At 37.2% G+C, this 16,375-nt stretch overlaps 1 protein-coding gene across 6 annotated transcripts in view; it reads right to left on the reverse strand.

The window, feature by feature from the left end:
* Pcdh19 (protocadherin 19) overlaps positions 1–16,375 on the reverse strand; it is a 105,352-nt gene that overhangs the window by 36,497 nt on the left and 52,480 nt on the right. For 2 of the 6 annotated variants that reach the window (XM_021187333.1, XM_021187330.2), the window contains 2 exons: positions 12,811–12,869; positions 5,256–5,425 (listed from right to left, as the gene is read on the reverse strand). In XM_021187333.1, the coding sequence (XP_021042992.1) occupies positions 5,256–5,425; positions 12,811–12,869 (229 nt within the window). Of the gene's footprint in view, positions 1–5,255; positions 5,429–12,810; positions 12,870–16,375 lie in introns of all 6 variants that reach the window. The other 4 variants (XM_021187329.1, XM_021187331.2, XM_021187334.2 and 1 more) reach the window with 3 other exon arrangements.

A 16,375-nucleotide genomic window follows, 5' to 3' on the forward strand; every position in this document is an offset into this window, starting at 1 on the left:
ACAGAGAGAGAGAGAGAGAGAGAGAGAGAGAGAGGAAGACTCACACATTAATACACAAATTAATAAATGTATTATTTTTTATTTTTTGAATGAAGAATTAGTGTGTTTATGTATTCTTATGCCTACTTAATACTTAATATCAAAATACTATACTGCCTGGGGTAACATTGTAAACCTGATTCTATCTTCAAGTAATTAAACATTTTAGTGTGTATATTTGTAAGAAGACGAAGATATTTTTAAAAGTTGCTATATGAGAAAAACTAGGAAGAAATAACCACATGAATTGCAAAACAGTATATCTAGCCTCAAAGATGCTAATTCAGGTCCATGGGAACTAATCAACCTCTTTGTTGAAGTAAAGATAAAACTTTTTGACAGCAAATGCTATTCTGATAAAATGGAATTTTCAATTACTCTATGAACATCTGGTCAGAGATACAATTTCTGAAGCCCAGCAGCATACTGCTTTGCAATGTCACAAAATATCCTCCACTGAGAACTACCTGTTTTGCCAAGAGATTAATTGAAATGAGTGTTTGGAAATTTAGTGAGGTGAAAGGTAAGTCAGGGGGATAGATAAGGAGATAAAGAAAGATGTCCAGTCACTGAATCCTAATTTCATTAAAAGACTAAAGAAAATGAAATTCCACACTGTTGGTAGAGTGTTGAGAATAAACATCTTAATGTACTTGTGGTTGACACTAGTCTATGTATAGAATGAAGACTATGGGACATTTTCATGGCAATGGTGTAGCAGCAGTTACATTATGTGCACACCAAGTTCTTCTGATCCATATTTTACACAGAAAATACGTTAAATAATATTTAGGTGATAAGCTTTGTAAATAAGTTAAGCAAATTGCAGAACTTAACACTTTGCTGTTAAAACTTCCTCCCTATAGTGGGAAGGTTGGTGTGCAGTGGGGATGGGGGAGGCAATGGGAGTTTTCAGAGGGAAAACCAGGAAAGGGGATAACATTTGAAATGTAAATAAAGAAAATATAAGAGAGGTCCCTTGGTCTTGCAAACTTTATATGCCCCATACAAGGGAATGCCAGGGCCAAGAAGTGGGAGTGAGTGGGTAGGGGAGCAGGGTGGGGGGAGGGTATAGGGGACATTCGGGATAGCATTTGAAATGTAAGTGAAGAAAATATCTAATAAAATAATTTAAAATATAATAATAATAATAATAATAAATAAAAACCCTTCTTCCCTAAATGAAGCAATGATTATCTTGTATCGGGTGTTCTTAGATAAGAAAGGCAGATTGACATCATTGATAACCATCACTGTAAGTTTCTGTGTATTGTTTCTATTTGGTACCCATTAGAATGGGAAGGAAACCAATTCAGTGTTGGAGTGAACGCCAAATTAGGTGCATGTTAGAGCAATTACAGTCAGCTTTTCAGTAGATGAATTTATAATCAATAATTAAAATCATAAGTAAATTGAGTGTGATTTGAAACAAATTACTTGGAACTAGTGTGCAGTTCTAAGATATGACCCCCATAAACTTTAGTTTCATATCTAGATTATACATTTAAGCATAATGCAATATCCTCATCACCATAAATGGCTTTGCAAAAAAAATAAAATAAAAAAGTAAGAGGGAAGCAAGAGATCTACTAAGGCCAGCACTACTCATCTCAGAGAAAAATTGGCTAAGAAGAGATTCAATCTGCTAATATCCTCAATTATGCAACAAAATCAGGAGCCTCAGCCATTGCTTGCTAACCTATTGCCAATTTTAGGCATTAAAGGAGTCACTATTCTTCTCAGGAAAATAGTAAACTTACTGAATAAAATCAGATAGGGAATGCATTGGTTAAGAGATTTGATTGTGATGTCCAAGCTCAGCATTCCATCACTCCAGGAGCCAAGTCAGAAAAAGAAGCTTGCTAAATGTTGGTAACACTTGTTCTCAAGGTGCTTTGAGACCAGTTGAGAGATAATATTCTAAACTATATAGTGTGTCAAGAGGAAGCTTAGGTTAGAGAACATCTTCTTTTCCAGGAAGTCACAGCACTTGGGACAAGCCTACACAAACCATATTCATTTATGGGCATGCTGGATGGCAAATAAAGCTGGAGTTCTGTGGCAACCAGGGAATTAAGCTCAACAAGTTTACCCACCTACTGACCTGGTTTCAAACTTGTTAAGAGAGATGCCGTGGTTTAGAGTGATGTAGAAAGCAGAGACTCTCTTCATCCCTGCCATTCTGACCCATATCACACATGTTTTTTCTGGAGTAAGTAAAATACAACCCAAACTCTCCAGTGACTAAACACCTGGGTCTTGTCCTTTGAATTTGAAAGTCTTTTAAATAGTCTCCTTCCCTCACTGAACATAGGAATTCTAGAGTTTTTCTGCCTAGGAGGACTCTCACGAAAAAGCTACTGAAAACTAAGACATTGGGCCTTGAACTCAAGACAGAAAATCCCCTTGTCATTCACAGTGAGCATTCACGTGCTGCAGCAAAGTTATCAAAACAAATACTGAAGGTATTTAAGGCAATTCAGTAAAGCCTAGGGCTCCACTGTCTCTCAAAAGGAGTGGACCAAATATAATCTGCACCATCTTAAACACTGACAATACAATGAGATTATATAAGAAGCCACTTTGGCCAGCTCAAGGGAAAAAAAATCATGGGTACATAAAAATCCTTCTTATTTTGACATTCCTGGGACTTCCCATCAAATACATGTTTCCACATGTACAGAGAAAGGGATAGTGCTAATGTGAAAAGTAAAAATGTCATAAATACCCACAGTTATGGTATCTAAGATAAGCCAAACTCCCCATTAGAGTGGTATAAGACTTTATATCCTTTGTTGGTTGTATTGGGTATGTTGTTACAATGGTTCTCACAAACAAAAAGAAGTATTAGATTCAGAGTTTTGTCTGAAGAGTTCAAGATCAGAATTATATGGTAAATTCTCCTAGTGAGTGTGTTTCAACTAGTGAGCCCTAGCATAAAATAATATACACTTATATGAATGCAGTTTTGAGACAATAAATACTATAGTATTTGCAAATGTAAATGGTTGGAATCATTGATTTTTTTGTTTGTTTGTTTTTTTCGAGACAGGGTTTCTCTGTATAACCCAGGCTGTCCTGGAACTCACTTTGTAGACCAGGCTGGCCTCGAACTCAGAAATCCACCTGCCTCTGCCTCCCGAGTGCTGGGATTTAAGGTGTGCGCCACCATGCCTGGCTTGATTGTTTTGTTGTTGTTGTTGTTCTTTGATTGTTTTGTTTGGGGTTTGGTTTGGGTTTTTTTTTCTCTTGTTATTTTAAGTACTAATAATCAATCCAAGTTAGTAGGTGACACAGTTCTTACAGAAAGCCTGGGACTAGCTTAGAATACACAGTTATGTATTATTGTAAAATCATAAGAAGTTGTTGGTATCACAAGGTAAAGACTGAGATTTAAACAAGAGTATAATCTCTTTTGTCACTCCAACTCAAAAGGACCAGCTCAAGTTTTGGTCAGGGTTTAACCATTGCTGGAACAATTAAAAAATGAAATCATAAGCTTGTAAGCCAAATATACAAAAAATAAAGATGTTGCCAAGATGCTATAGCAAAGGAAAATGTGTCTATGGGTGTGTGTGAAATCATCAACATTTATGTAAGGGAGTCTTTGGATGCTGTCACATTCGTTTTCTAATATTCTTGCTGTTATTCAATCTACATTTGGAAGAAACACTCAGAACATCTAGCTGCAACCTAGATGCATACTGTTTTCCTAGAGAAATGTGACAAAAAATTAAAACAGATGTTGGTCTAGCCAGGCATAAAGTGAGAATCAATTATGGCGATTTTCTTTCCTGAAGTAATTTCATTTTAGAGAGCATCTAAGAAAAAACCTTTCTGATCTAAATGAAGAAAGCCTTTCTTTGAGATACACATGAGTAGGAAATGATACATATCTGTCTGCATCCTCTGAGAATTAAATTGCCTCTGTTTCAGCTATATAAATGTTTAATTTTTTTCATCCTCAGTCATATAGTAAGGTTTCCCAGAAAGTATATTATCTCTGCAGATGTCACCACTTGCCAATTAAGGAAAGAAGCAGGGTACAATTGGCAGTGACCTCTCTATATTATAGACTTTGACACGTGAATCTCCTGAGGAGGGAATGGATTAGACAATTTAATAGAATTTACACTGGCTAATTTTTTTTTCCATGAAAAACATTTTGTTTTGTGAATCAGGCATTTTTTGGATTCATTTAGAAAACCAAAACAAAAGAGTTTAATGATGTTTACAGGAAAATGAGACAGCTGAAGACCAGCACGTAATCACCAGATTTTGTTTTCTCATCTTTAAGACTTTTAGCAGTAGGGCTTCCAGCTGAGCATGAGACTAGCTTTTTCTCAAGACATAGCCAAGCATTCTGAAGCTTCACTCAGCCTAAACACCAAATTGAATTCATACTTCTTAATTGGAAAAGACAGGCTGGTTGCATACCATGTTTACATCAGTTAAAATATTGAAAATGACATTTTGTGCCCAAGTCGATATGAACAATCTGCCTCAGCTAAACTCTGCTAGTGTTTTAATACCCTGGTTTCTGCCTAGCACAGTTTTAAAGAGCATGTCTTCCTAAAAGTACTTGTATATGGGTTCATAAAACCAGACTCTCTTCGTATATGAGGATGTGGCTCCTTACATGTGCTCTGAGACTCGTTTTACACTAACGGAAGGGTTTGCATTGAGTCAGTCACATTATCTGAGCCTCCCCTGTAAGCGGTGACATAGACTTCTGTGATAGCTCTAAGGCTTTGGAATAGCAACCCAGTGGGCAAAATGTAAAGTCTAGTGCTTTGTATCCTCAGAAAAGACTACATGATCTGTGAGCAGGGAACAGTCGCTGGGGTAAGTTAACCAGACTCGTAGAGAAAGAAATGCCACCTCTCATTGGAGCTATGTTCTGTGCAATTTAATTGATCAGCTGAATCTATGCACTATAGCATAAACAGTCATTTATTCCTGGTGAAAAAGCATCTGCTTACTTCCTATGTGCTCAGTGCAGATATTATTAAAGAGAATGAGGAGGCAGTCAGCTTATAAAATGCCCCAACATTATACAAGGAGGTAGATGCTGTACATCTCAAAACTCTCTAGATGCTGCTAACAGGTGAACAAACTAATAACATAAGCTAGGCAGTAAAGTAGGACAATGAGTCTAGAACGACTCTGGGTTCTTTGGAGCACATAGTTGCAACTTAAAATGGTCAAGCCCTTACCATGGTCAGGCATCTGAGATCCCATGGAGGTCACACTGGTGTTCAGGACATCATTCACAGCAGTATCGCAGTACAGGCTCCTCTGGACATCATGCTCACTGTCAGTCTGGTCACTCTCCTCATGCCCACTATCCTTCAGGCTGTTGCCCTCTAGGTCCTTGAAGGTGGAGCTGCTGGGTTGAAGAAAGTACGTCAATTTACAACTGTGATAGATCTAGCTTTTAAAATCTTTCCTAACCAGGATGATGTCAGCTCTGTAAGAAGGCCAGCAGTGGCTAGATTGTCCAAAAGGGTAGAAATATGAAGAAGAGACATTTCTGTTAGAAGATAATAGAATTTAACAATAAAAAGAAGTTCTCAATATTGGATGCTGATACAGCTAATATGTTCATTTTCTTATTTTTTTAGTGCTTCACCGCAGGCAAGGTGGCTGGAGATTGAAATCTAAAAACATTTCTAAAGAATATCACAATTTTGGTTTTTTTCCCATTCTTATACAATTAAAGTCAAATAGAAATAGTTAATGTTTTCTGAGAAATTACTGTTCATGAGTTACTGTTTTAAGAAATCAACATTAACTTTCTAAGTCATATTGGCTGTATAAAGAAAAGATGATATATTCTTATTTATACATGAGACAACAGTTTTTTAGACGTTAAATAACTTGCACAAGGTCACACTGATGACAAAACAAAACAAAACAAAACAATTGCAGCACATCTAAGACCAAACTCAGCTTGTGAAATGTCAGTGGTTAAAATTGTTTCTCTAGAGATATCTACTAATCATCAACTATCAAAAGCAAAAATGGCAAAAACTGAGGTAGTGTAATTAAAATTAAAAGGATGATCAGGGTTGAAGAAAACCAGGTCAGTCTCCTGCTTCTTTGATTGCTTACAGAGTCTCATTCTGTACCACAGGTTGACCAGGACCTTGATATGGAGTCAACATTGGCCTTTGAAGTTGTGATAAGTCCCTTCTTCAGGCTTCTCCTGCATCTTGGGATTACAAGCCTAAAATATCACATCTGGCTCCCCTGTCAGTTTTGAGTAAAAATGGCGGAGGGACCAATTCAAAGAAAAGGATGACTGGCTGTAGCTGAGGAAATCATTGGTGCACAGAATGGGTTTGGTCTAATTTTATGTGTCTATTTGACTGGGCAAAGGGCGATCCAAGTAGCTAGTTACGCCTTATTTCAGAATGTGTCTTTGAATGTGTTAGCTGAAGAGATTAGCATTTAGATTGAAGAACTGAGTAAAGCATGTATCTTTCCCCAATGTTGGTAGGATTCATCCAATCCATTGAAGACGTCCTGAAAAGAACAATAAGCAAAAGGTTGAATATCCTTACTACTTGAACTGGGACATCAATATTCTCCCATATTCAGAACTCCTCATTTTCAGGCTTTCAGGCTTAGACTGGAATCTCTACAACAGGGTTTCTAATTCTCAGACTTTCAAATTATACCATCCGCTGCTCTAGCCTTCTAGTTTATTGGTGACCAAGCACAAAATTTCTGAAAACTCCATAACTACATGAATCAATGTTTTAAACTTTGAACATTCACAGGCCTGCCTCTCAGAGACATTAAAAAGTTCACTGCATATGGTGAGAGCTATGCCATGGACCAATGACACTCTGTCACTCTGCACATTTGTCCTAGAGGAAGCCTATAAAATTAACACATGACCAACCTAAATGTTGGATGCTTGGTGACATAAACATAAAAACTGAAAAATCAAGAGAAGTAACGGGTAAGTCATGGTTTTAAGAAAATGAGGAATCTGGTGATGTAAGGCACTGCCCTGCCAGTTAATTATTCCAGAAAATATATCTGAGCATCAAAGTCATTAAAATCTAAATCACTCAACAGTCCAGTTTACTAGGCTCCTCCAAATGAAGTCACAGAGATAGCTCGGTCCCATCAACCTACCAGGATGGAAGTATTTAAGAAAATCCTCTAATTCTTTCATGGTCAAAAAGACCAGTTGGAAACTCATGATTTAAAGTTTTTTTTTTAATCATTCCTAGCTTCATGGCACAGATTCTATGGTTTGCTATATATACTAATCCAAAATTTAAATAGATTCAAAGTTTATAATTTAGAAATAAAAATTGACCCTGCCTACAAGCACTCATAATACCTCAAGAGAGAACCAATCATCTGCCTGTTCCATTTTTATGATAAATATTAGCTTTCAACCTATATTATCTGGTTGTGAAACATAATGAAAAGTTCTTTAAATCTTTAGCACAAAAGCTGCCATGTTAAGCCAAAGAACTCAAGGCTAAATTGAATGCATTTCAGTAGTTGCCAAAATTTGCTTGAGTTATATGATAGTGAATGAGATAGTCTAAAGGCAAATGTAATTGGCTATCCCTTCAAGTAGTGCTTCTTAATCTTGGTACTATTGAATTTTTAGGTCACATAATTCTTTGTTGTGTGCATCCTGTGCATTATGAGATGTTTAATGGGTCTTTTGGCCTTTGCCCATTAGCTGTCAGTGATGAGCACCACGATGTTCAACAATTAAAAAATCTCTCCAGGGAGACACTGCAAATCACCCTCAGTTGGGAACAACTGTTCTACATTTTTTCGCCAGTATTCATGTAACATGGCGGGCAGAAAAAAGCACCAAAGATGAAGTCATTAGGGCAAGTGATAACCTGTAATCCGTCACTTTGTGACACATCTAATTCTTGATTTCCCTGCCTTGATAAATGCACTTGATAAAATCTCCCTCACAAGACCATCCTGAAGACTCAGTAAGATACTTTGCATGAAAAGCCAGACAGAAATAGATGTCCAAAGAAATTAATATTATTTAATATGACCATTATTATGTATTATAATGTTTCATTCACATTGCAATTAAATACTATAACCATGGTATTCTATGGGATTGTTATAAGATTTATATATTTATTTAAGGAATAGTCCTATCTTCTGTAAACACTTGTCAGCCACTGTCCATTATGCCACTTCTCCTAAAATTGGGAAACAGAAAAATATATCTCCTCTCAAATATATGTCTTTGCTTTATTGAATGATAAAAACTATATGACCTGATGCACTTCGTCTTGACTTGGCTTCTCAAAAGCTTCAAGGTAAGCATAATGTTTAATTGCACTGAGTTGTCGCCCTGGAAGCTGGTGATCTCTATCTCACTTCTAATTGGTTTTAAATCTGCCTTTTTAAAATTTTGTCATCCATTTTATATGCATCAGAATGCTGCAATCTACCTTGGGGCTTCTGGGGAGGGGGGGGCTTCCAGGTGAAAATAGAAAATATTAAGACTGGGAAAGATTAGCTACTATTATCTAAGGAACTGCTGATGTGAGCAAAAGAAGAAAAAAATCACAAAGGTATAGTCACTACCCCTTCAAACCTCAGGATAGTTAACTCACTTAAAGATCAGTTTGCCCATCTGACAAACTAAGTACCGCTTACTGTGATCTTGTAGGGACATTTAGTGGCTTAATGAATGGATTTGTGTAAGGCAGTTTAAGAACCAGTGAGCAAGAAGCTGCAAACAGTAAAACAGCCTGGTAAATGGCTACTCACCCAAAACAAATAACAATTTATGCCCCGGCATAAAAATGCTGATTTCACTTGCTTTATTACCTGTGTACCTCTTGGGAGATGAGACACTTGTAAAACAACTTTTGTGGGACAATAAATTAGAGGCATCTGTTTTCAATGGTATTGTAAATGCAAATGTTTCTATTACTGCTCTTGTGGCCAGCAGAGGGACAAACTCATCTTAAAACCCCTAGAGCAGAGTTCTATACATGTGTTTGATGAAAGAACACTATACTAATACTGTCCTGTATGGGTCCTTTAAAATGTTACTTTTGCAAAAGACAGAAAGATCTGAAAGGATACAGGTCAAGTCTCCAATAGGTGATTCCATATACCTAGAGAATGTCATTTATGACTAAGAAGAGTAAAAAAGATTATTGTAACTGGCTTTAAGGAAGTATGATTCAGAGTGTTTTCCAGACCACTAATGATTAATTTAACAGGTGTCACTAATCACCTGTTAAATCTATGTTAATATATGGAACTTCTCTAAGATGGAGCAACAGACTGCCTTTATTGATGCACACTATTGTTCAAAAATTGCTGCTTTAAAAAAATTAATGGAAAAAATGTTTCCTTCTGCTCCTTTCTCCTATTTATCTGAAAAACACGTACCAAGTACTGACCACATACATGGCGCCATGCCAGATGCTACAGAACTCCGGTACTATTTTGGTAGTAAAGAAAACCACCATGCATAGCTTAGAAGCCAGGGTTCATTTTCTTTTCTAAACTGCTTCTGATGTTTTGTTCAATTACCGTTGTGTTTTCTTTGAGCTACAGCCTCATGATCTACTTGATATGGCTCCAAAAGCACTCCAGGAGTTGATATTAGCCAGCAGTGAAGAACAGGCTTGAGGAAAGACCATTGCAGCTGTGGAGAAAAGTAGCACAGCTGGCCTGCCTTACTTTGAGGAGATAGCAGGGATCCACACAGTGGTACTAAAATCCATCCGGGGGATGGGGGGGAAACACAACTCCCTTAGTTTGCTAATCTAGGTTTCTCTCAGAAGCCAATTTGGGTATATCCTCAGATTACAGATAATGTTACAGAAAAATATTAAACTTCAGAGATGATAGTGTAAATGCAAATGTTTCTATTACTGTTTTGGTAGCCAGCAGAGGGACAAGTTCATCTTAAAACACCTAGAATAGGGTTTTGGAGATATAATGTTAGAATTCTTCCATCCAGAAAATTGTGGGGAGTGCTCACTTCAGCAGCACATATACAGAAGATTATGGGGAATATGCCATAGACCTTCTTTGTCCCTTCTAACCCATTCTTCATGGCTTTTCAATGTTAAGTCATGTCTATGAAACATTTTCCCCTTTTGATTTCTATTAAGATTACCCTCATGGATGCTAAAACAGAAATTTTCACAGTGGGAGAAGATTGTGTTAAGGTGCTAACTGTCCTATGGAATCACCCTATTTACCAAAAACGCTCAACTGACCAGAAGGCATTAGTACTCCTCCCGTGTTTCTCCTAATGAGTCTTTTCTGTAGTATTTTCAACTCCTTTGTCCTTTTACCAGAAGAATGAAATGCATCTTGCTCCATCTATTTTATTATCTCACATAGGAACCATGACTTCTACAAGAAAGGATCAGAGGTGGCCAGTGCTCAACTAGCAAATGTAGACAGGAGTGAAAGAATAAAAAGTATCTATGTATAGAGTCTGGCCAGGAAAGCCCAAGACAACATTCCAAGAAATGTCCTTGGATAACTAGAAAGCAAATGTAAGATGAGAAAGATGTATAGGAAAACAAATTCTAAGAACTAGGTTGAACTTCCCTTGGCATTTTAGAAATTCTGAGATTTCCTAATAAAATTAAGACTGAGGACAAGATTCGGAATTTCCTGTCCAGGAAAATTTTTCAAACAAACATGGGTCTTAAACATCTTGGTGGACAGTTAGTGACTTTTCCCATGGCTTGATCCCCTTGGGATCAGTGTTAATATTAGTCACCACTGTGGTTTCCTACCAATTTTACACTTGTAGCAGTTATTCTGCAGAAAAGGATAGCACACCAACATCCTGTTTCTTTCTGGGTATTGGAATTTGTTTAAATGCAACTGACCCATAAAAACCTTCATGGTTTCCCAAAACAATCACAGTTCTATTAAAAAGAAACTGACAAAAATGTGTGTGTGTGTGTGTGTGTGTGTGTGTGTGTATGTGTGTGTGTTTCCTATTAATCAGGTTGTCACTGGTAAGTAAACTACTGTTTATTAGGGCCACATCTAGAAATATTTCCTCCAGGAGCCCATTCTGCTTCAAGATGCAGTCTTTGTGAGCATGTGTGTATAAAATACATGTAAAGTAATTAATCAAAATCAGAGGTTTCCAGTGAGACTCAAAGCTGCTGTGGAAATCCATGTATCTCCAAAGCTAAATGCTTTAACATAAGTCTTTATCTCATAAGTCAGCCTTGTAAGGTGGATATTTGAAGCTGATCTAAGATTTGCAGGTCCCCAGGAGTCTTAGCTTTCTAGAAGGCTATGAAAATCAGGCTTGTATTATCAGTTTAACCTAGTCAGAGAATTTCCAGGTACCCAGAATGAGCTAGCTCCAGAGACCTGTAAGGATCAACCAAGCCACTGTTTCTACCAGTTCAAAGAAAGAAGCTTTGAAAATAACAATCCTGAAGCAGAAAACAAAGCAGTTTTCCTGCAGAGCTCCTCTAACAAGTACATATAAAGAGGCTTTTTCATTCTTCCTAAAATAAACTGCTTAGACAATTTTCCATGCCTTACCTTTTGTTCAGGGGATTCTTCCCAACAATGCCAAAATTTTCCAAATTATACTATAACAGGTAATACAAGTGTAACCATTTCTAAGATGACTAATGGTAATCACTGAAGGTCACAAGCTATCCCAAGCCAATACAGATAAATCTACCATAGTTTTAGGGGTTAGTGCTGCATCATAAATTAAATTAGATTTGAATTTGAGTTTCTTGTACAACGAGAAAGGATTTTGTTTTCTATTTGAATCCCACTCTTACAGTGATAGAAATTTATGGGATTACAGCCAGCAAAATAATAGAATTTTCAGATCTTCTCCACTGCAGCTCTAATATACTGTTTGCTTGTCTGCTTTATTGCTATTATTTTAACAAACAAACTCAGTGTTCAATTTTAGCAGCAGAATATCCACTGGACCATTCAAAAGGCTATTTACATGAAACAGCAATAAAGGCATCATCTGAATGGTCAAGTGATGTGCTCCTTTTAGACATGACACACTCTCCTTTGCTTAGTTCTTCCTCTTTAGAGGGTTTCCTGATCTCTCTTTTTTTACCCCATTGCAAGAATTTAGGGCACATTTTATCAATGGAATCTTCTCAATATTCACCTCTACTCTGTACTCACAATATAGCTAAGTTGTAACCAACCAATCATACAAATTTCAGATTTCATCTAAAACACTTCAAAGTGTCTTGACAAGTATTAAATTAGAAAATGTTCTTTTCCTCTCTCATCTAAAAAGCATTATAAAAGATATTTCATCTGTCATTTAAGTATCTTTTAAAATTTCACAACTGTCAAAATAATAACAATTGCAAAGCATACTACAAACTCCACAGGAGAACAAAAGTTGAGGCCACCTATTATTTAAACTGGGTAGCAACAAAATCATAAATATCAGTTTGATTTTGAAAGTTTTCTAATCTTTCTTATATTAATTCCAAAATTATAAGTAAAATATCTCACATCATCCCGATTTCATTTTTAATTTTGCATATAGTTTGATGGAGATAAATATGATGCAAGGCCATCTCTTTGTGTGATGTAACTGACAGTGATCCTTGCTTTCTATATTTTCTCTAAATTTCCCACATTTCCTATCAAAGTACATAGGCACTTGTCACATCTGAAAAGACATATGTCTTAAGAATTAATGTTTTGGGTTTTTTATATATAGTAAATCAAGCTCTGAAGTAAGAATGTGAAAGCAAATCAACCTACCTTTTGATTAAATGGGCACGGCTATTCACGTAGTTAGAGTCAAAAGAATAGTTTTCAGTCTGCAATGAGAAAGAAAAGGGTTAAAAGTGACTCATAATATGAGGCCAAGTGTTCTTCTTAAAAGGATTGTTTTTTGTTTGGGTTTTTTTGTTTTTTGTTTTGTTTTTATTGTGCAAAAACAATGAATGAACCCAAAGCAAAGCCGTAGTTGGGCAGCAGTTTGATGAATGCCTTCTTTGGGGGTCCCCAAATTCCTTCCAAAAGAAGCAACCTATTCTTGGAGGCCAGGGTGGAATTGATATAAACATTCTCTAGAATATGGCTGGCTACTGACCATGTAACCACTTAGAGAGAAGAGAAAGTATGACTCACAATCATTACAGAAACTAATTGCTTCCCATTCCCCAGTGGAGACCATTTTATGCCCATCAAATTGACTATAAGTTCAAAGGTATTTTTATTAGAAGTAGATAATTAACATGTTAAAATATTTATTCCAAAGATATGGAAATGCGGCAAGGTAATCCCCTACTGTGGATTTAAACTCTGAACTTCCCTTTGTTTTAAGACATTTGCTCAGCATCCATTACACAGGATGGCTTTCCTTTTATCACAGGTATAAAGGCAAACAAGTATTATGCCCAAAACAGGGTGAAGGGCAGTCCACAGGGGGGGAAACCAAAGCTTTTCATGTGAAACATGAAGTTTGTAAGCAAACCTCTGTCTTGGCTCCTGTCATTAAAACACTACTGCCTAATCCAGTTCCAGTAGCTGGCTTTATAAAAGCAAATGCAGGGCACCTGCTAGATGAAAGAGATGGGAAAACAGCTTTTGAGCACCAGGAATCCTGGTAGCCTAAAGGGACAGCCTGAGAATGGGTAGAAGTCAAGGACGCATCTAAACTGAAGTCAGTATCCTAGAAAACATGATCTTACACCCAATGTTAAAAACTCAGCACTTGTTGAACCTTTGTATGAACTCCAAATGCTCAAACACATTTCTTCCCTCATCCTGCCGTTTAGCCATCCCACCATTCTTTAGAGGCCTTCTGCAATCGCTTCAACTGAAAGTGCCTGGAAATGGAAATATAATAGCTGTCTAGAGAACAAAATAGCAGATTCTTTTCAGATGACTACCTGTCAGACATTGCCGGCACTAGGCTGTTAGATGCAGTGCTTGCATTCAAAGACTCAGTTTGATAGAGGAGAAAATGAGGCAAGTAACAGCAGAGCCAGCTACCACGCAGACACTACACAGCCAAAAGTCAGGGCCAGGGCCTTAGATATCTAGAGTAGGTAGATAGTTGACACTGAATAGTTGAGAAGGGGAAAAGGGAGAGAGAAGTGAAAGGAAACAAAAACCCACCAATGTCCTGTAGTTACTCACAGGTGTGTATGGTCCCTATATGGCTCTCACTTGAAGACAGACTGTACAACATCAACTTACACCATTTTCATCTAAATATTTAGATACCCTTTAGCATGAACACAAGTTTTGATGATATTGGAAGAAATAGTTTTCAAGAATAAAAATAAAAATTGTCAGCGCATTTCTTTTTCTGGCATTTTTTATTAGATATTTTCTTCATTTACATTTCAAATGCTATCCCCAAAGCCTGCTATACCCTCCCCCCACCCTGCTCCCCAACCCACCCACTTCCCACTTCCTGGCCCTGGCATTCCCCTGTACTGGGGCATAAGATCTTTGCAAGATCAAGGGCCTCTCCTCCCATTGATGGCCGACTAGGCCATCCTCTGCTACATATTGTCAGCGAATTTCTACTTTATTGATTGGTAAGTGAATGCTGAGATTGTGACAAAAGTCATTGGTAGAGGACAAGGCAAGCTTGAAGCTGTGTTGGGAATACAATCTTAGTGTTTGCTACAATAAGTCATTCATCAGTCACTTAATCAAAAAACATTTGAACAAATTCATTTTACCAACACAATGGGCAAAATGATGTTGCTTAAGTGTGTTTTATGATAGTGCAATATGCAATTTAACAAGAAGTTCTCAGCTCCTCAAAATCATGCTGCCTTGTGAAAATGGGGGACTGACTGAGCTCTGCAATTTACTTCTCTCTTTCACTGTGCAACCTTCTTTAAACGACTTCATTTCTCTGTGCCTTGGTTTTCTACTATGAGAAATACAAACCAGGAGAGCATAAATTCTAAAGAGCAATTCAACAGCACTTATCAATACTCATGATGAGATTGCACAACAAGCCAGGCAGTGGTGGCACACACCTTTAATCCCAGCACTCGGGAGGTAGAGGCAGGCATATTTCTGAGTTCGAGGCTAGCCTGGTCGACAGAGTGAGTTCCAGGACAGCCAGGGATACACAGAGAAACCCTGTCTCAAGAAACAAAATAAGAAAAAAAAAGACCAAAAAGAGATTCCACAACAACACTGCTTTCAATGGAGCCTGACACTGTAAGTAGAACTGGAAATTTTACTTCATTCCAGTAAAATAAATAAATAAATAAATAAATTCTGTCTAAATTTACTAAATCTTTACAGGTACATAGGAAAAAAGTTGAAAGTATTGGTTGGCCTTGCTGAAAAATCAAGAGCAATATACCAAACTACTATCATGTTAAGAAAAATTTATTTTCCAGAAGAAAATTTGGAAAGATGAAGGTATCAAGACTGTTTGCATTGTGATGACCCTCCACGCATCATGCAAGAACCACATGTTTGAGAAGAGAAGAATAATCTTGCAAGTGTTACTACCACTAGTTTTAACTCCTATACCACCATGAGGTATCCCTCTTGTGGTCAATGAGTTAGTAGTAAAGAATATTCTAGAAGTCCTGGTTATAATGACTTTCACAATTCTCCCTTCTCACCAAGGTTCACAGATTGGCTAACCATTGACAGATGTAACAGATACGATAAGCCACTCAAGATAGAGAAATGTCATTGAACTTTATCATCTTTCTCTGTCTTCCTTCTTCTTTACACTTAATGAGTAAACATCCCAGTCTTGTGAATCCTGAGCTCCAAATGTAAGTGTTCCATTATCCAAACCAGCAGATGAACTGTGCTGCATCCTAATAAAACAAATCCTAGAACCAACTTTCTCAGAATAAATGGGGCTATTCCAATTCATCCATTGTCTTTCATCTTTACAGTCAGCCTCAATCCCTAAAGTAGCTGGGTTGCAATTGCAAGAACACAGCAGAATCATTCACATGAGAACAGAATCCATGATTCTGGTTTCAGAACTACATTCAGAACAACTGAGTTAACTATGCACGAAGGCTTATTTTATTATGGGTCTATATTTATGCCCAAGAATTATAGTTCAGGATGAGGAGATGCCTTAGCAGGTAAAGCATTTACTTTACAAGCATGAAGACTGGAGTCTGTATGTCCTGAGCCCACCCAAAAGCCAAGTGGGCCAAGCAGCTTATCTGTAATCCTTTGGGGGTTGGATACAGAGAATACTCAGATCATGCTAACTAGTCAGACTAGCTGAAACCATGATCTTTATGTTCAGTGAGGAGCATGCCTCTATGTGTAAGAGAATAACTGAGGAAGACAACTGACATCGAAGTCAGGT

The sequence above is a fragment of the Mus pahari genome, chromosome X (assembly GCF_900095145.1).
Source record: "Mus pahari chromosome X, PAHARI_EIJ_v1.1, whole genome shotgun sequence".
NCBI classification, from domain to species: Eukaryota; Metazoa; Chordata; class Mammalia; order Rodentia; family Muridae; genus Mus; species Mus pahari.